We start from the raw sequence: 24956 nt of genomic DNA, 5'->3' as shown, positions 1-24956 counted from the left end.
CATGCAAGACTCCACTTCATACAGTCTCTGCAGATATCTCTGAGCTGGTCTCCTTCTGACTTTCCTTCTACTTCCCCATCTGCTCTGCCAACACCAATCTCCATACTCTTCATCTCCTTCTCTCACAGGCATCTCCATGCTTTCTTCCAAGCAGCCTGTTATGCTTGGAAAACCTTTTAGTCACACCTCCATCCTCATCTCTGAAAACTGCTGTCACTGCTGAAAATGCAGTTTTGCTATGAAGCCTACGAGAAGTGAGAGGAAGGAATAGTAACAAAAGTCATAAATAAAACCCCCTGAATCAGTACCATTAATATGTGTCTGTCTTACTGAGTAACTTTGTAATATTATTATCACCCTTATCCTTCCTCTTCCCTCCCATCTCTCTCTGTGTATGACCCTCACTTGCTACTTCATGTTGCATATAGACTACACTTTTTGGCACAGGGGCCATGTTTTTATTTACTGTTTTGACGAGCCCAGCACAGTTTTGAATGCATAAGCATCATCATCAATAATAATCAGCTGGGAAATGGGTAAATATCAAGTTACTGACATATCAGTGTAGGATTTAACAGAACTGGGTCAATGGGCAAGATGGCAGATGAAATTCCACATAGTCAAATATAAAGTAATGCACAAGGGTAAGAATAATTTAAACTGATCATACAAACTAATGTAATAAAGTGAAATGCAGAGAAAGTTGAACTGATTGTTATTTCTTGTTACAGAACTTGCACTGTCCTCTTAGCTCGAGCAATGTTCATTTATCCATAAAACCCCAACCCACACACTCTGTGCTTTTTCTCTTTGGTCACCTGTTACCAAATTAAAATCCCCTTCAGCTGTGCACCTGCAGTGAGGTTTATCTGCAGAGCACTGGGCTATAGTCAGTTCTACACCTACTTTACATAGAATACACTGTAAATCACAGCGGAGAGACCTGTGTATCTCATAGCTCAATGGGCAGCAATGGCAAATAAGCAAATCAAATGCTTCTCTTTGTTAAATGGATAGAAAAAATAAGGAAAGCATTAACTGCATTATATAAATCAATGCTGTGTCCTCTTCTCAAATTCTCTATCAAAAAGGACATAAATATAGAATACATGTGTTAATTAAGATGATTAGAGACGGAAATATCCTGGCCCCAAAGAAGTCAATGGCAAGACTCCCATTTACTTCAATGAGACTAAGATTTCACACTAAAGAGGTACTCCACATGAGCAAAAATTGAAAGGACTGGGATTATTTATTTGGAAAAAGAGAAGAAGAGGGGATACGACAGGACTATATAAAATGTATATATTATTATATTGAAGGCTAATCTGGTGATTCTATTAAACATATCCCACACTTTGAGGAGACTTGATAAAATGAAACGGTAAAAAGTTCAGGGCACAATCCTTCAAGCATTTATGCATATGGATAATCTCACTGAATTCAACAACACTAATCATGTGCATAAAGTTATTCACAAGCTTAATAATACCTAATTCTTACATAGGGCTTTTTATCAGTACAGCTCAAAGTACTTCATAGTCTATAATATATCTATCTTTCCAACACATCTGTGAGGCAGGGAAATACCATTATCCCCATTTTACAGATGGGGGAACTGAGGCACAGAGAGGCTAAATGACTTGTCCAGGGCCATATAGGAATGCTATGGCAGAGCAGGGACTCACTCCTGGGTCTCCCATGTCCTAGGCTGGTACCCTAATCATCAGATCATCTTTCTTCTAAATATAAATGTTTGCAGGAGCAGGCCCTTGAAACAGATAATCAAAAATACATTTTATTTAATAGCAGGAGAATCCGAGATATAATCTCTCCACAGTGATAATATTTACACTTCCATGTTTTATTTGCAGCTCATCCAGGTCATGCTGGAAGACAAAGCTACTAAAAGTTCAGTTAAAATGAATCTTCCAGTTGGAAAGGAAGCGCTTGTTACTCTAAAAGATGGACAGAAATTTATTATTCGCACCTGTGATGCACAGCAGAGTTCAACTAGTGTTTGTTTCAGGGAAATCCAGACAGACTTATAAAAATTGTTTACAAAGGATTTATTGTATTTACTATATAGATTTAAGAAAATGTTTTATTTTTTTGTGAAATGAAAGGGGTTTTTTTTGTAAATACTAGCTACAGAACAGTGTTAAAGTAGTTTTATTATTAATAATAATAATAATTTTATTATTTAAAGTTTGGATGTATTGAACTATTTGACTTATTTGAGTAAACATATAAGAAACCCTAACATAGAATATAGCTGCCTGCTTGTTTTTTGTTTTTCCCTTTTTCTCACAATTCTGTCATCAATAATGTTAAAGACCTACCTGAAATCACAATGCCAAAGAAAGTCAACAGAAACTGTGGGATGGACTATTAACCCTATCCAGCTGCTTCTTTGTGTCTACAATATGTACGCCAGCATTCAGGCTGCCATTTTGTCTTTGCCATATCCTGTTATGGTAGGTATCTCAGTTTATCTGGAGCTCAACTCTAGTCTCAGATCCATGGGTGTGCATTGCTATGAATCTTGGAAAAATTCCTGCTGAACTTCCCATTGCTGCAGAATATTGTGGAGTCAGTATCTCACATACAATGTTATTAGTTAGGACAGAATAGGCCCTATCATTGACTTTCCCATATGTCAGACACAACATTGTTAAAACTTGCTGTGTGACCACAGCACAGGCAGAATTATACAGAAAATATTGGGAAATACTGGAAACAAATTGGTATAAAATTTGTAGCATTCTACAGGATTTTAAATGTATATCACATGAGCATTCACTTTTGGAGACTGAGTAGCTGTGATGTGGGCAACACTTGGGAATTGGCTCTTTCAAATAGTTTGGAGAAGCACTACTACAGGAAGTTGATCCCATCATGTAGAATGTAATTCACTGTTGCAAGAAGTTTGGAGGCAGGGGACGGATACTTGATTGGAGCTCCTCTGACATTCCCTCTTCGTGCTTTTGGAAATCCTCATTTATCTTTCATCTGTCTCCAAGTGGTTCTCAGCCCAACCAGTGGGAGGGAAGTCAAAAGTGGGGAGGATAGCCAGAATAGCCCCACAAAGGTTCAGGTTGGCATTGTTTGCTAGAGAAAAAGGGCAGGGGTTCATTCTGCTGTAGGGATGAGATTAAAAGTTTGGAGATCTTATATATGTTGGGGATTGAGGGTGAGAAAAGCAAGCCTTTGTGTCATTGTTTAAGAATACCTCCTGTTTTCACCACTTTTGCAGGTGTGCTTGTAAATGAAGATGAAATATTGCAGCTCTGTGAGTCTATGATAAATGGCACCACATCCCTTATATGAAAAAGACTTAATAGTTCAAGTGCTTTCAGTTCATTTTTATTTATAAAAATTCACATTCGAGATTGGAAGTGCCACAGATTCTCACAAGGCAGTTCATCATGTAATAGAACAAGAGGCCAAACTTAAGCTCTAAACAGGGACATCCACGCTTCAATACTGTAAGAGACTGGGACCTATAAAATGTATCTTGAGTCTCTAATGAAAGGAAAAGTCTCTCATGAGAATTACACCTCCTTGCCCAAACTTAAATTTGCCCCCTTTAATAAGTTGCACAAATACAATGAAAAGTTAAGAACACATTGCTAAGAGATAGTAAAAATCCATTGCCTTAGCAAAGAGTCTACTTCCAATGTGGTATAATGCTAACAAATGGTATGCTATTACTTTAAAAATAAAGTACAAAGATTGAGCTCCAATCCTGCAAAGATTTATGCCTGTACTTAATAGGACTACTCATAGTGCATAAAATTATGCATGTACTTAATCTTTGCAGTGTCAGGGCCTTGGTTGGTAAACACCTAACAAGGGATATATATATAGAAATCTTAAAAGGTAGGTCAGTTTCTACACTAATCTAGTAAAATTCCACTAAATCAATGGGATTACCTGGGATGTAAATCAACGGAAAATTTGGCCTCATGCATTCAGCACATTCCATAATCTCAAAGATAACTTTTATCTTTTTCATAAAAATATCTTATTATTCAAGTAATTTACTGTGTGTGGAGTTCTGACAAACGCTACTGCATGTGGGACTAAATTAGCTTTTAACTCTTTAGTCTAGATTAAATATATAAAATATTATTTCCTTTGCAGCTATCCAACAAATCAGTTTAGAACATAGCGAGGGGGCATAGTGTATGGTGAAGGGGAGGAGAGAGCTAGTAAGTGAAGACAGTCCATTTGGCATAATTGAAGTGATTGCATCCCTTCACAGTTCATTGCCAGACTTTTGACAGAGAAGCATTATTTTGTGGCCATTATAATACATTTCTTGTATGTTCAGTACACTCTCTTGCCACAGACTTTGAAGCTGAACCATTTTTCTAGCCAAATTCTTTCGTTTAGCAATATTACCTAAGCTTTTGTTTCAGGTGGCAGGGTTGAGTTTCTATGCAGGGAGATTCTACTGGATGTTGATGCTGTAGCAAGAGTGTAAACTCAATCTAATCCAGCTCTGAGCCAGCTTTCACCACAGGAGGGTGCTGCTATCATTCCAAAGGTTCAGGCTTTGCAAGAATCAGTGTGGATCTTAGCGTGGAGTGTTTATTACAAAATGTCTGTGTGCTGCTGTCAAGTACAGCTGAGGAAGAGAACTACGCCAATAGCCTGGCTTTCCTGGGTTCTTCGGTGCAGTGTAATGCTGTCTCCTGCTTGGGGGTATGTGATAGTCAACTCGGTTTCGTGGTCAGTTACCAATGAGGTGGATGAAGAACTGGACAGCTCTTCAAACGAGGAGGCTCTCCCTGCACTTCTGGAAGATACTACTAGCATCTGGAAGCAGAGATACCCGGCCTCTGTTTACAAAGAAGATGGGGAAATGACAAGGCCAGTGGCTGGGAGATCCAAGCAAATCTCCTCTCCTTCTAGGATGTTTTCCTACAGGAGAGAGGGTGTCAAAGGGACAGACAGCATTACGCCTCAGGAGCAGGCAATCAGAACTGCCCGTTTCCTGACCCATTACAACAGCTGGGGCTTCTTGGCTACCGAGTCCTCACAGGAAAAGGTACCGTAAGTCACATCCTCTGCTAGAAACTGAGCATTCTCTTTTAATACTAGACTTATTTACCCACTAACAACGGGAAAGGGCTTGCAGATTGATTGCTTGTATTTTATTGTTCTGTAAAAGGCAGTAAATAATCTGTTTTGAGAAAGCATTTCTTATATAAATTACACACATTATTTACTAGCATTGACAATTTATTATAATGCAAAACTACATAGTATCAACCCAGCACTGTTGTAGAGAACAATAGTTACTGTCTTATAATCAACCAGTAGTGATGTCAGCTACACAATATGCAGAGTAAATAATAAAAGCTGTCAATAATATTATTTAATCAGCCTCTAAAAATACAGTGCTTGTGCCACATATTTAGCAACGTTTACAGCTTTCCTTCTTTGCTAGTTATCTAGGAATAGAAATCATGCTTATAGTACAATGGAAGAGAGATGCTAAAGAACAGCACCTCCTGGCAAGATGCAGAAAAAGAAGAGAAAAAACATTGGACTAGATCTTCTGTTGAGGCCAAGGAGCACACAATACAGCTCATGGAAGGAGGCCTTTGTGTCCCCCCAATCCTGGGCTGGCTGTGTGTCCAACTGGTCCCACAGCATAATACAGAGCAGCCCAAAGCCTGCTCTAACTAATGCTAGCTGTCAACAACCCCAGGGGGCTGATACAGTAGCCAGGGATCAGCAGGTATGCCAGCTGTGCCCCAGTTGCTTCAGCTACGCTCTCCACACTAGCTGTGGGGTGAGGGTGGAAACTGCTGCACTGGCTCTATGGCCCTTGAAGATTTGTCTATATGGGGGTGATCTTATCTTGATCAGCTGCATCCACTTCAGGGCTATTTTATCAGTGGTGTGATGCTGAGCAGCTGGCCCACCTGTGCAGAATCTGGGCCATTATTTTTCCAGCTATAAAATACTCTCTTTTTAAAAAAGGAAGATTTGAATTATACATAGCTTTCAGTAATATTGACCCACAGGAAAGTTGAGTTTGACATTAATTCTCTTGTTAAAAATGTCCACAAATTAGGGGTTAATTTTTTTAGTCCTATTTAAAAAAAAAAAAATAAGAAAGAAAGTAAAAGTTAGCAGCCAGTAAAACTTCTGGAGAAATTTATTAAAGGAGCAGCTGCCTGGCAGTTTATGTGATTGTGAAATGCAAAGTGTCAGAAACTAGAAAAATAGCATTCATAAAATATTCCCACTTGTACTCTTGAAATCTTTAATTCCAGTTCAGGATTCCAAATACTCTATTAAATCATATGATCTTAACTCTTATGGTTTATACTCTTAGCAGAAACCTTTGATGGAATTACAGTCTTAATACAATATGTGCAGTTTGCTGCCTATAATTATAATACATAAGTAATACTGAAAAATGGATTTATAATAAAACTTGTAATTCATAGGTGTGATGTCTCTACTGTGTATTTTGAGTTATGTGGCCTAGGCTGACAGTTCCTTTTTTGAATGTGAACTGTAAAGTTAACTATGTATGAAAGACTCAAACCTAAGTGATTGAAATTTCTAGTGCAATTGACAGCTGCTGTTTTTTTATTTTATTATTCTTAAGATTGGTTGGTTTCCAAGTTATGTGTCTGCATAAAAATACCTTTTATCATTGGCAGTATGGACTGTATATAAACATTAAAACATTAAAAAATGGAAAAAGGGATGTAGGTTAATATCACGCAGGGTTTTCTCAGTAAGTATTCATGCTTAGCTTAGTTTTCTTACAAAAATGCATTGGTTATATTGAATTAGCTCAATATATTGGATTGTTATTTTTAATATCTAATTGGCCACTTGAAATTACATATCTGAGGATATATTAAAAATAAACAAAACCAAAAAAAACCCCAAACCCATACCAGATCTAGATCTGCTACTGTGATTTCTAATGGGATGAGAGACATGGTACAATTATCACCTGTTGAAGAGAAAATTATCCTTTGTCATTCTTAGGTACTAGAGCTACACGCACAGGCTCACCTTTCCAAAAGTGGATGCACATTTTTGCACATGGAATGTCCATTGTGCATGTGCAAGTCAGGGTGAACTTCTGAAAATTTGCCCCATTAGGGCCTGCTCCTGTGCCCATGAAAGTCAATGGAAGTTTTGCTACTGATTGGGGGTTGGACGGTGTATAGACCCTATCCATGCTGAATTGTTAAATAGTCTCTGGAACTGTGCTTAAATTTAGCTCTAGCTAAAATGGTTTCTAATATAGTTTGGCCAGCCAATGTGGCCACATTCCAAAGCAAAGTTCAAAGCTCAGTGCAGAGGGGGCCAAAATAAGACTGAATCAAAATCTGAATTGGAATACAAATCCTTTTAGATTCCTGTGAAAAGACATCAGTGCTGTCTGGTGCAGATGATTGTTTTTTAATGCATACACATATTTGTACTTGTTAGTTTCTTTTAAATGGTTGGCAATACACAAAGAAAAGAAGTTCTCCATATCACCATGGAGAGAGAAAGAGAGATTTGTTGCCATAGCAGTATGATAAGTAAATTGAATTTAGAAGACAGTGTGGTCTATTGGTGAGAATGGAAACTGGGATCCAGAACAACTGATTCTATTCCCATTTCTGCTAATGACATTGGGCAAGTGCCCATCTTTGTACAATGTATAAGTGCAAAGTTTTAAAGTGTTAATTGTCTGGATTTTCTCAGATCCAAGGTGTACCATTTGGGAATTGTTTACTAGTCAGTGATGGGCCCATCAGTAACAGCACTGGAATACCTTTCTTTTATGTGACTTCAAAGGACAACACTGTGACAGATCTAATGAAGAACTCTGTGGCTTCACTGACATTGCCAGAGGCAGAAGGAGATTTCTGCAGGTACCAACAGTCTGTCTTTCTGACATAGCAGTCAATGAAAACAAATTGATTTTTGTTAGCATTTAAGTTTCTGTGTTGTGAATACAAGATTATTTTGTAATACTTTTGGTTAAATTGAAGAAATGCAGGCAGACACATGGTCTAAGCATAGAAACAGGAGCCAAGAAATCCTGGATTGCAATCACAGCTTTGACAAATACGCATTCTGGTTTTGGACAATTCCTTTAGGCCTAAAATTTCAAAAAGTGATCTCTAATTTTGAGTACTTTTATTTTTGTGTTCCTAATGTTAGATGCTTAAGTCTGATCCAAAGATCCCTGATCCTTACATATGACACGAAGGGGGAACAATGGTGACTTTATGCCACCCTGGCAGGTTCCCACTTCTGGGCTTGGAAGGAAGTTATTTTGACCCGCAGTATAAGCTAGAATCTACTCAGGTTTGTTTTATATTATAAGAGAAATGTGTCAGCACAATCTCATAAAGGAAAGCTAAACTACAAAGTATATTCTAATATCTACATCTAACTACAAAGAGTAAGAGACATCTTCAGAACCAATGTGCAACCTCACTGACTTCAGTGGAATTACAGCTACTTTCAGAGGGCATGAATTGGTCTAATATCATTAAAAGGGTTTTAGTGTTTTAAATACAACATCTTCACAGTCAAAGAGGAGGCTTTCATCTTGATGGCCTGATGGAGGTTAAGATAGAGAAAACGTAGCTCACCCTTTGAAAGCATAAGGAAGTCAGGAAAATTTTAAAGTCTCTGTTAGGATAGCTTTATCCTTTCTTTAAAAATGTTTGATTTTTTTTTTTAATTAATCATTTTAAATTTGTACATATCAGAATAAAATCTTTTTCAAAGGAATAGCAAAATGTATCATTCTCACTCCACCAACCTTCTCATGCACTCAAAGAATAAGCTGAATATCTTGACCAAGCATTTCAAAACTTGATGACTAAGAGCTAGTCTACACTTAAAATTTACAGAGGCACAGCTATACTGGTGCAGCTGTGCTGCTGTAAGAGCAGGTGAGAGCTCTCCCGCCACCATAATAAAATCACCTAAACAAGTGGTGGTAGCCATGCCGGTGGGAGACACGCTCCCACCCACATAGTGCTGTCCGCACAAGCGCTGATGCCGGAGAAACTTATGTATGACAAAAGTTTTGCCGGCATAAGTGCTAGAGTGGACAAGGCCTAAAATTAGGTTTCTGTCTCATAACACCTAAATAAGTGGCCTAATTTTCAGAGACAATCACTGGACATCCAGCAGCTCCCATTGATGGCAATGGGAGCTGCTGGTGATCAGCAGTTCTGAAAATCAGGCCACTAATTTAGGTCCTAAATATGGACTTAGGACCCTAACTTTGTATGGACTTAGGACCCTAACATTTTTTTAAAACCTTGGTTTTATGTTTAGCAGCTGACATCATCAGACTTAGCCACCTGCTGGGGACATATCAGTCCATAGACAGCAGTCAGAAAGTCTATTGACAGCTTATAGAAATATTGAAACTTCATGTTTACTATATTCTTATTTAGTAACTATTAGTTATTTGAGGGACTAAAACTAACCTCTGACATTTTCCTTTTAATGTTGATCCTCCAGAAGCTGCTCTCACTTATGACCAAGGCCTTGTATAATCTGCAGCCAGCAGAACTGAAATTTTGCAGCAGGGCTCCCTGGTGTCTGTAGCACTCTGGTGCTGAATTTTGTGGCAAACTTAAAGTTCAGTGTCAGCTGCAAGTAAATTAAAATGTTGATGTTGCTATTGCATTAAATAGGAACATAAATATTCCAATCGCTTTAGCATTCCTTGCATTATTTATTTAGAATATTTTTTAAGTTACGCATTTGCGCAGATTTAGTATTAACAACGCCAAACTGCAATGGACAAGTTGTGAGGGGAAATGGGAAAGTTTGGAAGCTGATGAGTCGCCACTGGGGTTTTTGGTACTAGGAAGGCGCGAAAGGTTTTCTAGGGGGTTTTGCACCCAGGAGGCAGTTGGGAATTTGGGCAATGAAAGCGGATAATTCTTTCTTTTCCCTTCCCTCTGTGAGCAGGGTCAAAGATGACTTCACCTTTTGGGCTGGAAAAGCAAATCTTGACAGCAGCTGGCTGTTGCCTCCACCTCCACATCTGCCACTGCATCTCATGAGTAATAAGTACAGAGATATTTGTGTAATCTCACTGGCCATGAAAAAGTTGCTGGTATTAAATTGTTATTGTTCGGTTTCAAAGTCATTACCCAGTTGAGCTGACCAAGACAGTACACATCTATTCAAAGCTGTTGCTTAGGACTGTCTTCAGATGCACCACTGCATTGGCTAACATTCACTTCACGTTTCTAAAGTTTTCTCCAGATCCCTAAAAGTTAGAAATTAAAATAAGTAATACCTTGGATACTGCTGCACAGATCTGCCACACGGGGTCACTTCAGAGGCCACTGGGCCCTCTTGTGTTCTCCCAGTACTAACTCCAGTATCAACCATGCTGTTGGTGACACCACCATAGCATAGGCCCGTCTGCAGCTGGCATTCCAAACTCCTCTGCTGTGTATGTCTGCAGTATAAGGACTGTGCTAACAGCAGAGAGCAGACCAGTATCTGTGCAGCTGAAGTGTCTCAGTGATCTCAAAGCAAGCAGCACAACCCCCAAAGGTAGTATCTTCAGAAGGTTAGGGCCTACATTTCTCAGTGCAAGATTTTAAGTGGGTAAATTGTTTTATGTGCAGGAAGTTTTCTTCCCTGCAACCCACTCTCCATCTCAGAGGCAAGATCTACTAGCCCAGCATAGCCTACAATGTCTGTCAGCTCAGCGTTTCTCTCCACTGCTAGCAAAATATTGAGATGAATGCCTATTTTTTGCATAAGAAAGTTCCATTGTATATTTAATATGCAGTATCTTGCACAGAAGTTGTCTCAGTCAAGGGTATCATTCACGTTAGAACTGAGGAACGATTATACAAAAAAGCTAAACAAATAGTGGATTCCATGAGAAAGGCTGTGCCAACTTATGCCAGCAATGAATTTAGTCCTGCAGCTTGTCTGCATGCAGAATTCTATTAGACTATATACATAACCCCAAGTTAGAAAACTAAAGAAAACTTGAAAACTGATTGATGCCTGCAATCAAAACTCTTAGGAATAGTTGGCACCCGGCTAAGGAATACTTCTGAGTTATTCTACACTAAATAAATCTCTGGCTTTAGAAACAAAACACTGTCAGCATTTTAATAGACTTTCTATATCTAACGAGTGTCAGGTGACAGGTGTGTTCACATGTTAGACTGGTATCTAACTTATTGATTTCGCAGCCTTATGTCTAATCAGTTGGGAAGAGAATATGAAAAACCCAAACTTAAACTAACAACAGAAACAAAACTTCTACTAATGAAAGAATGAGGGAAATGACACCATCTTAGTAGGGGCTAATAGCAGTACATCATGATTTTGTGCTTATAATTTAGATTCCTCATCACTGATAAAAAGATTTCCACTTCCCAGAAGGATACAGGCTGCATTGCTTTTAGAGCACTCCCTGATGGCCAGTCCGTGGAATAACGTTAACAAGTAGCTTCAGAGGATGCCAGTTGAAGGGTAGGTGTTATTCTGAAGGGGGGCAGTAAGTGGGAAGAAGAGGGAAGAAAACTGAAATGGCAAAAAGCCATTCCTGGAACAAATTGATATGTAATAGCCCACTTTCCAGAAAAAGAGAAAGGGCCCAATCCTGTTCCCGCAGCATTTAGTGGTTTGGACCTTAGATTAAGAAGCAAAAAACAAACCCAAAATACCATTGTTCAAAATTATGCCTGACACATGAGCTGCTCAGAGCATTTCTCTCACTTAGCAAAGTACCAGGCCTCACTATTACCCAATCATGCACACACCTACACATATGCTTAACTTTAAGCGTGTGAGTAGTCCCACAGAAGTCAAGTTAAGCACATGAAAAGGTGTGTGCCGGAGCAGGGTCTGACACTGACCTCCTAAAGTAGTAGTAGTTACAGAACTTTCCTTCACAGACAGACTTCCACCCGGGGAAAAAAAGTGAAAAGAACATTCTGACAAAAACCAATTTACTAGGTCAATCACAGTTTTTGTTTTCCTTTTACCATTATGTCAGATGATGGTGTTTTGAACAAGCCTTCTGTTTGATCCACATAATCCCGTATTTGTGAGGTCAGAGTCTGTTAACATGAAAAGGAATGTAATGCCACAAATTCAGCATTACGCCTTCAGGCAAACCCTGATTTCAGTCTAAATATCTGACAGTTAGTAAATACAGTAAGAAAAATTATAAAAGCGAAATGAAAGGCAAATGTGTTAGCTAAAGATGGGCCTGCACAGACACCCTGAATCCAAACACCTCTGAACTTTGCAGAAGTTTAGATTCAGAGCCCATTTTTGTGGCACAGGAACAGCTTTACCTTTCTAGTATTTATGTTGTCCTTCTTTAGTCACATACAGGATAAACACTTCAGTAACTGTTACGGCAAAATCCATATTTAAAAATCCAGCAAACACATACTGAATTAGAAAGTTAAACATGAAACCTATTATCATCACCACGCAGCACACACAATATAGCTCTAAATTATTGTTGTCTTTTTTCTTTTTACTTAAATAACCAACTTTAGAAAATTCCAGTCTAGTACACCGGGGTCTGTTTCTTTCTCTGTGTTTACTGAAACTACATGGTGCTTTTTTCAGGAGCCTGTTGATTGTTATGATAAAATTGGCTATAGCTGTGCCAGTCAACATTCACAGCTTAATCACGTAGTACATAAAACCTTAAGAATGACCATACTGAGTCAAACCAATGGTCTGTCTCATTCAGTATCCTGTCTTCCAACAGTGGCTGGTGCCAGACACTTCAGAGTGAATGAACACAATAGGGAATTATGATCCATCTCTTGTCATCCAGTGCCAGCTTCTGGGAGGAGGTTCAGGGACACCCAGCCCATGAGGCTGTGTTCCTGACCATCTTGGCTAGTAGCCGTTGACTGACCTGTCCTCCATGATTTTTTTAATTCTTTTTTCAACCCAGTTATACTTCTGGCCTTCACAACATCCCCTGGCAATGAGTTTCATAGATTGACTGTGCATTTTTATGATTGTTTTAAACCTGCTGCCTACTAATTTCATTGGTGACCCCCTGGTTCTTGTGCTATGTGAAGGGGAAATACTACTCCCCTATTCACTCTCTCCCCCCCCCCCCCAGCTGGCTCTTTTCTAAGTTAAACAGTCTCAGTTTTATTAATCTCTCCTCATATAGAAGCTGTTCCATACCCCCTAATCATTTCTGTTGCCCTTTTCTGTACTTTGTCCAATTATATCTTTTTTTAAGATGGGGCAATCAGAACTGCACACAGTATTCAGGGTGTGGGCGTACCATGGATTTATATAGTGTCATTATGATATTTTCTGTCTTATTATCTAGCTCTTTTCTAATGGTTCCTAACATTCTATTAGCTGTTTTGACTGCCGCTGCACATTGAGCAGATGTTTTCAGAGAACTATCCACAATGATGACAAGATTTCTTTCTTAAATGGCAACAGCTAATTTAGACCCCATCATTTTGTATGTATAGCTGGAATTATGTTTTCCAATGTGCATTACTTTACATTTATCAACATTGAATTTAATCTGCCCTTTTCTTGACCAGTCATTCAGTTTTGTGAGATCTCTTTGAAACTTTTCACAGTCAGCTTTGGAATTAACTATTTTAAGTAATTTTGTATCATCTGAAAACTTTGCCAACTCATTGTTTACCCCTTTTTCCAGATCATTTATTAATCTGTTGAATATGTTGAACAGCACAGGTCCCAATACAGATCCTTGGAAACCCCACTATTTAGCTCTTTCCACTGTGAAAACTGACCATTTAGTCCTATTTATTTATTTATTATATTTTAACCAGTTACTGAGCCATGAGAGGCCTTCCCTCTTATCCCATGACTGACTTCTTTGTTTAATAGTCTTCGGTGAGGGACCTTGTCAAAGACTTTTGAAAAGTCGAAGTACACTGTCACCCTTGCCCACGTTTGTTGACACCCTCAAAGAATTCTAATAGATTGGTGAGGCACAATTTTCCTATACAAAAGCCAAGTTGACTCTTCTCTAACATATTGTGTTCCTCTATGCGACTGATAATTCTGTTTTTTATTATAGTTTCAGCCAATTTGCCTGGTACTGAAGTTAGACTTCCTGAATTATAATTGCCAGGATCACCTCTGGAGCTTTTTAAAAAAATCAGCCTTTATGTTAGCTATCCTCTAGTCATATTCTACAGATGCTGATTTAAATAATAGGTTACATACCATTAGTCATTCAGCCACTGAAATTTGCTATTTATATAAACGAAGACAGTCAAGCACACTGAGAACACTTAACAAGTTGTAAGAAAAACAGTCTAGGGAGGAAGTTCTTCTAGGAACTGTGGGTGATCTACACCAAACTAGAATGGGCATACAACCAAACACAGAAATCAATTCTATACAAAAAAGCCATTTTTTCATTCTTTTCTTTAACCTCAGGACAGTCTTTTGATCTGAAATGGAAGACTCTACATCCAAAAATAAAGATCCCTTTTAACTCTCTTTGAAGGAAGAATGAAAAAGAACATTCTTTTTGTCAAAATCAGGGGCAAGGCAGGGCAGTAGTATGAAGCCAAAGGCCAGCAGCAGCTTTTCAGATTATGAATTTTGCTTTCAATAGAGATTTTGTCTGACGTTCATACCACACAGATTAGTAATGCTAATACGTACTTACTATTTCAGATCCTTCAGTGTTGAATTATGAGCCATGGATGGCATTTATAAGGCACAAAACTTGTGCTTTTCTAAACATAAAATCAAAGTGCTGTGTGTTTCAATACACAACTATGGTAATTATCTGATGGCGTATTTCCTCCGGTAGATTTTAGAAAACAGAATCCTATGGGTGCATGATGTCTGGGCGCAAGAGACAGAACATTATTAGTGAAGGCAAGGCCCTCAATTTTGGAATTTACCCCTAACAAAAGCTCTGTTTTGTTGGGTGTCAATGTAGCTATGCCACTATGATTACAATTTTGTCAGATCTGGACCTAGCTAATTTTTGGATGGGAATTCTTCAATTAAAACTCAGGAGATGACTGCAGGGACTGGTGTTGGTTGTACACTTGTGCAAGTAAATATTTTAATAAGTACTCTTGGCACTCTTTATTCTGAGTCATTTTTGAACCATGACCCAACATGGGTGGAAATGGAATGGAGTGAAATGTGTGGAAAATGAAAATATTTGTTCATGTGCACCTCAGAGCATTGTGTAATTGTTAGAGATATTCATCAGAATATAGTTTTTGCCATAAGATGATCAAAAGTGACAGCTTCTTTTAGTGCTTAAAGGAGATATGGGTCCTTTCTGTAGGACTGGAATGAAGTGAATGTGTTTGCGTGCAGCTCTCTCCCTGCTTAATATAAACAACTGGCTGACCACAATCAAGTGTTGAATGCATGGTTTGCCCACCAGCAACAGCAAAACTGGGCAAATCAATTCTTTCGTCTCCTCAAACCTGTTGAATAATTAAGATAACCTCTCTAACACAATGTGCACCCGATATTGTATCTCTAATAAAATGCATAAGCTCTGTCTTATTCCATTTTAGTCTGACTTTGTTTAATCTCTTTAACAAGGTGTGTGTATCTGTTTATGTAAATAGTGTCCATCTTTGTTCCTTTGTCTCCTTTCCCAAATATGTGGTGATGATTGGGGTTCAATCCAGACCACTAAGAGGTTGTGTCACCACCTGCCCTGGAACTCTGGATGCCTTCAATGCTGTGCTGCAGTAGCTCACAGCCCTGACACCAACAGCCTGCATACAAGAATGCAGGCCACAGCCTGGCTTCCACAGCTGTTATTTTGCAGTGACCCCCAAAACCCTCTCAGTCCAAAATTGCCCCAAAATCACCTGCCTCTGTGACAATCTGTGGCAGTTCCCAGACTTGTGAGTTACTGTGTACTCCTCTCAGTCTCAGCAAGTGAGAATTTTGCTACTGTTAAGATGGGTGACAACTCCTTGACAGACCAGTTTGTCTGCCTGGCCAGCAAACTCTTCAGGACTCTACCAATCTCAGCCTCCCAGCCAGAGTAACAAATTCTGAACCCCAATGCCTGAGTTCCCCAGGGACATCTCCCTGCAGCATCCAGCCCCCTTACTGAACACTCACAGAAGTTACTAAGTTCATTGCTCCTTTAAAAAGAAAATACACTGCAATTCATTAATTTAACGGGGGGTTGACAAACACTCTCTATTTCAATCACAGCACTGAATTGACTTATAGCAAAAGTAAAACAAGTTTGTTAAACAAAAAGTCATAGGCTTAAGAGATAGCAAGTATAAGGAATAAAAACAGAAATGGTTACAGACAAACAAAAGTAAAAATATACATCTGAGACCAAAACTTAATTTCAGCAAGTTACAATCTTTGCCTAAGCAGGTTTCTCATCCATATTCAGTTCCCAGATACTTTAAACCCTTTGGTTGAAGGATCCAACATTCTGTGATTTCCAGAGGTCTGACCCCTTTAATCCTACTGGTGATGGATAAATATGAAATTCTCTTCCCTTTCTTTTTATAGTCCAGTAAATCTTTGAACTATATTCTTTGAAAACTAAGTCCAGACAAAGCTTCTCTCTCCTGATGGAGTGTAGATACCAGGCTGTCTTCCCAAAGTTCACTGACCCTGCTTCAAGATGCAGGAAGGCTTCCTGAGAGTGCAGTCTCCATCCCTCATGTTTATTCGTATGTAAGTAGGCCTTCTGCTGTTTTGATTCCACACTGCTTAATTTATATTGGAGACAGGTAGATAGCTACCTTTTCTCTGCTGTGTGTGAAAACCTATTTCTCATTGTGTCTTGTCACAGACTTTAAAGCATATCAGTAAATATCAATAATTCCACATATTGTGTTAATGCATACATTTCACAAGTATATTAATCACCAGCGTGTCACAGGATTTCATAAAAATTACTTTATATGCTTTTATAATACAGTAATAGTGTATAAATCAGTTCAGTCAATTGCTCATCACGTGAAGTTCAGACCTCTCTTTACACTTGAGGCTCTCCCCCCCTGTGGATAGTTTGATAGCTTTGTTTACCTTTTATGTAAATTGTAGCTTCACTGTCAGTTCCCGATGACCAGGCTGATCGGACAAGCAATACACATACCTTTGTCTAGGACAGAGTGGGCTAATGCATTGTTTGCCAAACACATTTTAAGAACATAATTTTGGTGCACATTTATAACTCTTTGTACACATCCTATAAATACATCATGCTAGAATTTTAGTGATCAGCGAGTTATTCGTATTCAATGATATATTACATGCCACCTTTTGGGTATATATCATGAAAATAGTATTAGGTGTAGTGAGTGTCAGGCCTGACAGGTGTTGCTGACATAGGAATGGTGAACCAACAAGGGGCCTCTGTGTCACAGACATAGAGCTACTTTTACCTTCTCACTCAGTCTTGTACTACACAAAGCTAAGATGGACCTGAGGACTGAATGTGTATGTTTTTATACAGAAGGCAAGAAACCATTAGTAAATGTATATCTACATATCCACTAATGTGCACAAGGAGTTTATTAATGAGGAGAGGCCACTGGTTCACTTCGTACATGCCGCTATTTCTCGGCAGCAAGTCCCAGATTTACATCAGCTGCACCAATAACACACTGAAAACACAGGACCTGTCCGCATTAGAGCTAGAACTGTGCTAGCTACCATTTTAGTGACTGTATATGGGTTTAAAAAAAGAAAAAAAAAAAATCACATTTTAAGGGGAACACTATACCAAAGAAAATGCAAAAGTAGACTTCTTTCAGAACATTAAGCCTTTTATTAGACAAAATCCCAATGTCAACGTAAGAGTAGGATACAAAGTTAACTGCTGTGAAATGGAAAATCATGATAAAAGGCAGTGATAAAACCATGCCAACAATGTAATACCATGGTGAACCAAGTTCAGATGTGTCACTGTCCTTGATCAGCTTTTCCAGTATTTTGTCCAATTTAATCTTCACACAAAATTTGCTTGTTGATTTACCAGCAAAACAAACCTCTTCTCCTTCAGCTGAATATTTAAATATACAAACTTCAGTTTGACCAAACGTTCCAAAGAGTAATAGTCTTTTCATCACCTGTGAAAATGAGCGTAACACCCCAACCAGTGAGACAAAAACAGTGAAATCTACAAACAAAGGAAAAGGCCAAGGAGAAAATACAAGCTCAAACATTCTAGATATTGAGGTACATATCTTTTGGTGTAGGCCAGTACTGAAAATTAACAGATATAGTTATTTGATCTTTTTATGTACACATTTCTCTTTCATTCTAAAAGACTTAGGAGGAGGGATCTAACATGCTTTCTGATAGCTCCTGAATATAACTCACATAGTCAAATCGAATCTCCCACCCATCCCATGAAACATAACCTTCCAACCAGAAGAAATATCAATTCCTTCTACATGTAAATAACTTGCAACAAATAAGTAAGATATACCAAACAAATTCACTTGCAAACTAATTTGCTCTTATCAACTTTTCAGTTGTTTTATTCCCTTTTCAAACACCAATGGGCATGTAATGAAGAAATAGTCGGTTGCATGCAGGTGGAAACAAGCTTATTAATTGAACTGAATTTCTACAGTACATACTTTGCTTATTAAAAATTCCTTTCACTTATTTTTAAAACTAATCTAATTAAACAGATAAATAAGACAATGCTAATGCAATCTTAAGGTTAAACACAAAAAATCAGAAGTTAGACTTTGTGTCTAACTAATCTGCTAATCTGTGTTACACAGTGTAAATTTGGAGTAAATCCACTGAATTCAGTGAGTTTATGCTAGTATAACTGAATTCAGAATCTGGTCAGGGGAATGTAGATTTTCAGGTGCTCAGAGTAATATTAATTCCTTAGTTTGTACTAAAAAAATGTTGCTGGAAAATTTCTAGATTGTCATTTATTTAAAATAAAACAATGTTAATTAAAACATTTGAGCTAGATCCTAGCCCCAACTCTGGTCTCTCCCCGTTTCCCCCACTGAATGTAGAAGGTGTGATGGGGTGGGAGGAGGTATGTCCAGAGTGTGCAGTGATCTCAGTCAGCATAACAGTTCCTCGGGAGGCTGCTCTAAGATTCTGGGGAAGGTAGAAAACCATCTTGGGGGTAAGAGAACCACATATTCCACCTTTGCAAGTCATGCTGTAAGCTGTGCCTAGTGCTTACTGGGCACAGCTGAATGCTAGCCCATTATATTTTTTAGCATATTTATGTTCTTAGTCCTATGTATAAAAGCAGACACTTTATCCAATTGGCTATACAGTTTTTCATTACCATCTGTGGGGAATTTGCAGGTGTTAAATTAGCTGCATACAGGAACACTGCCATATGTTTCCTATATGCAACAGAAACATACTGAGAATTATAAGCAAAAAAGTAATGGCAAATTGCATATACAGTGAAGGCTAATGAGTTCAATTCAAGATCTATGAGCAAAACTGCATGCAGATCAGGCTTAATTTACTGGAGTTTGCTTCTTCAGTTTAAAACACTGAGAACTGCAATGTTTGTTTCTTAATATGAGTCTTTGGATGGACCTGATTATAGAAACTCACACTATGAGGAGCTGAGCAGTTTCAACTCTTGTTGAAACCAATGAAAGTTGAGGCCACTCAGCTTCTCGTGCAATTAGGTCCTTACAATGGTTTTATTATGATTTTGCTATCAATAGAGTTACTTCTCACTTACACCAGTGTAACAGAGAACCAAGATGATCAGGGATCCAACCCCGTGCTCCATGTGTCCCTAAAACTCCAATTGCCAGAAGCTGAGATTGGACGACAGGAGATGGATCACCTGAAATTGCCCTGTTCTGTTCATTACCTCTGAAGCATCTAGCACTGGCCACTGTCAGATACAAGATATTGGGCTATATGGACCACTGCTTTGACCCAGTATGGCTGTTCTTAGAATCAGTCCCATAGTTAACACTTCTGATTTATTTTAAATGCCATTACAGTACAGACAGATGGAGAGCAGTCAAGAGTCTCCCCAAATTTGAACTAGAAATGTAACAGAGAATCAGAGTTCTCCTTTTAAAAATAGTGAGACTCTAGCTCTTTTCCTCGTGCAGATAGTTTTGAAAACAAAGTGATGTAAACCAATCACTAGGGTAGAAATGAACAAGCAGATGGGTCTACAATAGAAGGCTAGGAGTAAGAATCCTAAAGTTACTTACACATACATTTTTATAATCTTTTAGGTTTTGGGTGTATGCTAAGCATCTCGCTAATCCTCCTCATAATCTGGTACATGGGGGTATGATAAAGGTGGACAGGAATCAATGATGTTTGATGTGCCTGGGTGGGGCACCAAAAAATTGCTTTGCAGATCTACACAAAAATCCTGAGTCTGGTTCTGTGCATGGATGGCTAATACATTTTTGTTGCTACAGAATGGCATCTACAAAAACAGAAAATCAGCTTACAACATAAAAGATTAGGACAATTACAATTTGAATAGATCAAAGACATCATCTACTAATTAATCTATTTTAAAAAGCATGGTTAGAAAATAGATGAATCTCTGTTTTGCTTCAAATACTGGGCCTGAACCTACAATTCTTGTACACGTGAGTACTCCTCACCCACGTGAACAGTCCCATGGAATATCACTACTCATGTGAGCAAAGGTTTGCAGTGAGCTCATATTCATCCAGAGCATGGAATATATTTAGCCAATATCCATAGCTTCTTAAAGACCTCTGCTGTAGAAAACAAGCTATTATACATGATCTATTTTCTCTGTGTACAGAAAAAATATAATTGATCCTGAGGATCCAAGGTGTGCCAGACTGACTCTCACAGGACAGATGGTCATGGTACCGCCAGAGGAAATGGAATTTGCCAAGCAAGCAATGTTTTCTAGGTCTGTATGTGATATTTCCGCAATATAGTAATACCTACAATTTTGAGTTGACTAAATTGTGAGTGATGTGGGCAGTTGGTTGAGGATCCCAGGAGTACGGGCTTGCTATTTACTGGGTTGTAGAGCATGTAAGACTGAAATTCCCAGTGCTGCTTAGTAAATTATCCAGGTCTTTAGGACTACCTTTGTATTCTTGGGATGGAATCAGATATGCCATCCAGATAAGTAGTGATAAAGATGCACTTTGAAAGAACCTGCTGTATATAATTCTAGGATTTACAAAGGATTTTCTACACTTTGAAGGGTAATTCCCTTATCACCAGCACGTGTACACATATCTGAAGTTTCTGTGACTAGCACTTTTGGCTCTTCCTTCCTGCTACAAAACAAGATTGTGCCATTTAGGCACAATCCATAGAAAGGGGCAGTGTTGAACTCTACTGCTCTATAGGGAGATCCAGGAGGCAGCCTGAATGCCTCAGGGTGCTTCCAGTAAGATGCCACACTAGCTACTTACACAGCTTTGTGGGGTGCAGCTTAACATCATCCATGCAGCCAGCTAAGTGTGATGGTTAGTGGATAGGGGACAGAATGATGGCCCATCTCTTCTCCATCCCCTTTGAGGTGCCATGCACTCTAGACTAGGGAAGCAGTAGTCCTGAGGTTCCCCAGAGCCCAAGGATGGCAATTTTTTTAGGCCTTTAAGTGAGCCAAGCAAGGGGATGAAGGCAACTCGGCCCAGATCCACAAAGGTGAGTAAGTGCCTGAACCCCAGATTTAGGTGCCAGTTCTAGGCACCACTGTGATCCACAAAACCCCCACTCTGCTGCCACCTAACTCTATAGGCACCAAAGTTCAGTGGGAGCATAAGTTTCTACTGTGTAAGTTTCCAAGGTGCCTAAGTTTCTACCTCTGAGCATGCATAGTGCTGCCTCACTCTCGGCATCTGGACAATTTCATCTAAGCCCCAGTGCAATCCACAAACCAGGGGAAGATAGATAGTGAACATCGATCTTACCTGCAGGGCCCAATCTGGTAGGCATACGGAGAGGACACCTACTGGATCAGGTCCCATTCAAAATCTTGCCAGGAGGTGGTGGTTCCACCCCTCCCCCTACCATCTTTCAACTTTTATCCCAGTAGTTAGGGCAGTCTCCTGAAAGGTGGGAGATCTTTGTTCACATCTTTCCCCCCATCAGACAGAGAAGGGAATTGAATCCAGGTCTCCCATATCCCAGGTGAGTGCTTTAACCACTGAGATCAAAGTTATAAGGTGGGCAGCATTGCCCCTTCATCTTCCTCACATTTTGTGTGGAGTCAGGTGTCTGCCTAACTCATTTTCACATGAAGTGGTTTAGCCACTGCCTGACTCCAGGAAAGAATTCCAAGCTGTGAACTGGAAGCAGAAATAGGCAAATGATGAACTCTGGGAGAAGGGCGGGGCTTGGGACACAGCCCTCTCATCAGCATCTCCCATTGGCTAATTTAGACAACTCCCTACCTAGCCTCCTGCTTTTACGGATTGCATTCTTAGGCACCTATCTATCCCCATTCGTTGTATAGTTAGCCTAGGCACCTAAGCCAAGCTTTGTGGATGTCATTGTTGTTCTAGTGATTTTCTAGGTACCTAAAAGTTAGTTGCTGCAACGCTCCACATTGTAACGCCTAAGTCCCTTTATGGATCCAGGCCCTTGTGACCTTTGCCAGCACTTTCCACCTGTTTAAGGGCTGGGCAAAATCTGCCTATTAATGAGGGGCCTCTCAGGTATCATTGCTGCCCTTTTATTTGCTGCCACAGTTAAGTTTGGAGCGAGCTTCTTTGCAAGTGAGAGTGAACAAATCAATAGCGATGCTGCCTGGTACAGCCCAGGTTTTACTGAAGTAAACTGTTCTAGGTGCCCAAGAAGGTTGGCAACTACAGCATTGAAGAAAAAAATCCACTAGAAGTGCATTCTCACAAACCTTTTTGGAATTCTTTGTCTTTTCAGACACCCAGTTATGAGGAAGTGGCCTCGTAACTTTGACTGGTTCTTTATGAAAATGAACATTGAGCACATATGGCTCCAGAACTGGTATGGAGGAGTTTCCACCATTGCAGTGGAAGAGTATTTCAAAGCAGTTCCAAGTAAGGAGTGATTGGATTCGCAATATAAATCTTCAGAGTTTTCATATTTGCTTTCCAAAAACTTTTCTCAACACCATGCTGTTAGATGGGTATTTCACAGTGATTTTTTTCAAAAGCATTCAGAAAGGCCTCATCTTTTTTTACTTCAAGCAAATACTAATAAACCAATATGGACCTTTATATTAAAAATGATACGTGGATAGTAAATCCTACATGCAACACACAATCTTGGTATTTTAGACAGGATCTATACCTTCCTGAATCCTGCTTTAAAATGTTTTGGGTCTGCCTGTTTTGATTTTTAATGTCATCCACTCATGTGATACTTACAATATATGCTAAAGATGGCATTTCAATTTACAAAAAAACAAATGACCCATACAAAAAATAAATTACTGCTGTGTATTGTGGAAGTATTATTACTACTTGCTGTTTCATTTTGTAGGTGTTCTAAGCTAAATACCCTTAGCTGCAACTATAAAAAGACATTTTAAGTTTGTGTTTAATACTTTTAATGAAAAGATCCTCATTTTGGAATTTAAGTTTGTCACACCCTTTTCCAAATTATCCAATTAAATATTTTGCTCGGAAATTGAACAGAAGGAATTGTGGACCTTGCTGGCTGTTGTGATGGCAAAGTACAAACAGCTCAAACAAAACAAATTTAGTACACAGTGTCTTTTACGAGCACAAGGGTGATTAAACATGTTAAAGGGTCAAACAAGAAATTAGACCCACCACAGAATAATCCCAATACACGTATCAACATTCTTCTTAAAAAATGTAGTCTCTACTAAACCTGTTTTAGATTATGAGACAGGAGTAATATTTACTTACTTGCTGGGGCTTAAGGTCCTATGTTTTTCACATCCAGTCTCTCCTCTCAGTTTTATTAACTCATTCCTGAGATAGACTTTCATAACCAGTCCCTTGTTCAGCCCAATGGTGGAGCCAACCCTTTAATCCAGTTCCCTAGGTAGGTTTAAAAGGGAGTCTCTCTGAAATTGTTTTTATAAAGGAAGCCTGGAATAATTAGTAGCATTTTCAGTCCAAAGACCAAGCAAAAATTTTCCATTCTCCCTCTGAGGAAAGTCAAAACTTCACTGCAAAGCACGTTTTTTTCCTGCAGTGCCAAGTAGAGCTGCTTTATCAGTCTTTAGCCCCTGCTTACTTTACGATATATCACTAAGGTTGTTCTACATCACCTGACCTAGAATGTCTTATTAAAAGGGGTCTGATGGCTTAAGTGGCTACTTAGCTACACAGCATGTAAGGAATGTGTGTCTATTATTTACCATTAAATTATACAACTCTTACTATAGCACTGTAAGAGCTAGAGACCGTAAGAGTTTTGTGTGCCTGTAATAAGTACAGGTCTTTTGATACCCCCTAGTGGGAACCCCAAAAGGTCTGATATACTATCCACCCCAGTGCAGTCCTTAGGGGAAAAAACTAGATGAGTCAGGTATGAACCTGGACTTTTCTGGGTTAATTCTCAGCCAGAGTCAGCTCAGAGCTATATGATCAACTGGAAGCTAATTAAATGCAGCTGAGCCTCCATAGGTTCAATGCATTAAAAGAGGGTGTTATGCTCGGGTCTTTTCTAAACTAGGGAATTTTAGGAACATTTTCAACTGATGTTGGCAATATTGAGAGCCTACTGCAGACAGGCTGATGGCAGTCACTGCCATTATAACAACCATGCTGATTAGATTTCCTACAAGTCTAAATGAAATAGTGGTTAAAAGGACAGCAGTAGCAGCAATTTGTCTACTACACTATAGGTCCCAATGTTGCTAATGCTTGGAGAGCTAAACTAGCATTAGTAACCATGGGGAAAAATTCAGAAAATGTTCCTAGTGTAGCCAGGTTCTCAGAGGGAATAAAGATATGGGGTCAAGTCATACTGACCCGACTGTCATTGACTAGAAA

At 39.0% G+C, this 24956-nt stretch overlaps 2 protein-coding genes across 5 annotated transcripts in view; both read left to right on the top strand.

Moving 5' to 3' along the window:
* The window catches only part of RFX8 (regulatory factor X8), a 60967-nt gene extending 58745 nt beyond the window's left edge, over positions 1-2222 (top strand). For all 4 annotated transcript variants that reach the window (XM_067563518.1, XM_067563515.1, XM_067563516.1 and 1 more), the window contains one exon: positions 1875-2222. In XM_067563518.1, coding sequence (XP_067419619.1) covers positions 1875-2051 — 177 coding nt within the window. In that variant the 3' untranslated portion in view covers positions 2052-2222. The remainder of the gene's footprint in view (positions 1-1874) is intronic.
* Positions 2223-4606: 2384 nt separating this feature from the next.
* CREG2 (cellular repressor of E1A stimulated genes 2) lies at positions 4607-23656 on the top strand. The gene is made up of 4 exons (XM_067563514.1): positions 4607-5056; positions 7738-7907; positions 20786-20899; positions 22888-23656. Exons 1-4 carry the CDS (start codon positions 4607-4609, stop codon positions 23033-23035), a joined length of 882 nt encoding a protein of 293 aa, XP_067419615.1. The 3' UTR covers positions 23036-23656.
* Positions 23657-24956: the final 1300 nt, after the last annotated feature.

The sequence above is a fragment of the Emydura macquarii genome, unplaced genomic scaffold (assembly GCF_026122565.2).
Source record: "Emydura macquarii macquarii isolate MOO-44397 ecotype Brisbane River unplaced genomic scaffold, CSIRO-AGI_Emac_v2 contig_2531, whole genome shotgun sequence".
NCBI classification, from domain to species: domain Eukaryota; kingdom Metazoa; phylum Chordata; order Testudines; family Chelidae; genus Emydura; species Emydura macquarii.
The sequence above is the reverse complement of the archived record's forward strand: the minus strand, read 5'-3'. Positions and strand labels throughout refer to the sequence as shown.

Excerpts from the sequence above, each read along its gene's own strand:
- CREG2 (XM_067563514.1), top strand. The coding sequence starts at position 4,607 with ATGTCTGTGTGCTGCTGTCAAGTACAGCTGAGGAAGAGAACTACGCCA. Across the intron at positions 5,057-7,737 it reads CCGAGTCCTCACAGGAAAAG|ATCCAAGGTGTACCATTTGG; the intron begins GTACCGTAAGTC and ends GGATTTTCTCAG. Across the intron at positions 20,900-22,887 it reads AAGCAAGCAATGTTTTCTAG|ACACCCAGTTATGAGGAAGT; the intron begins GTCTGTATGTGA and ends TTGTCTTTTCAG.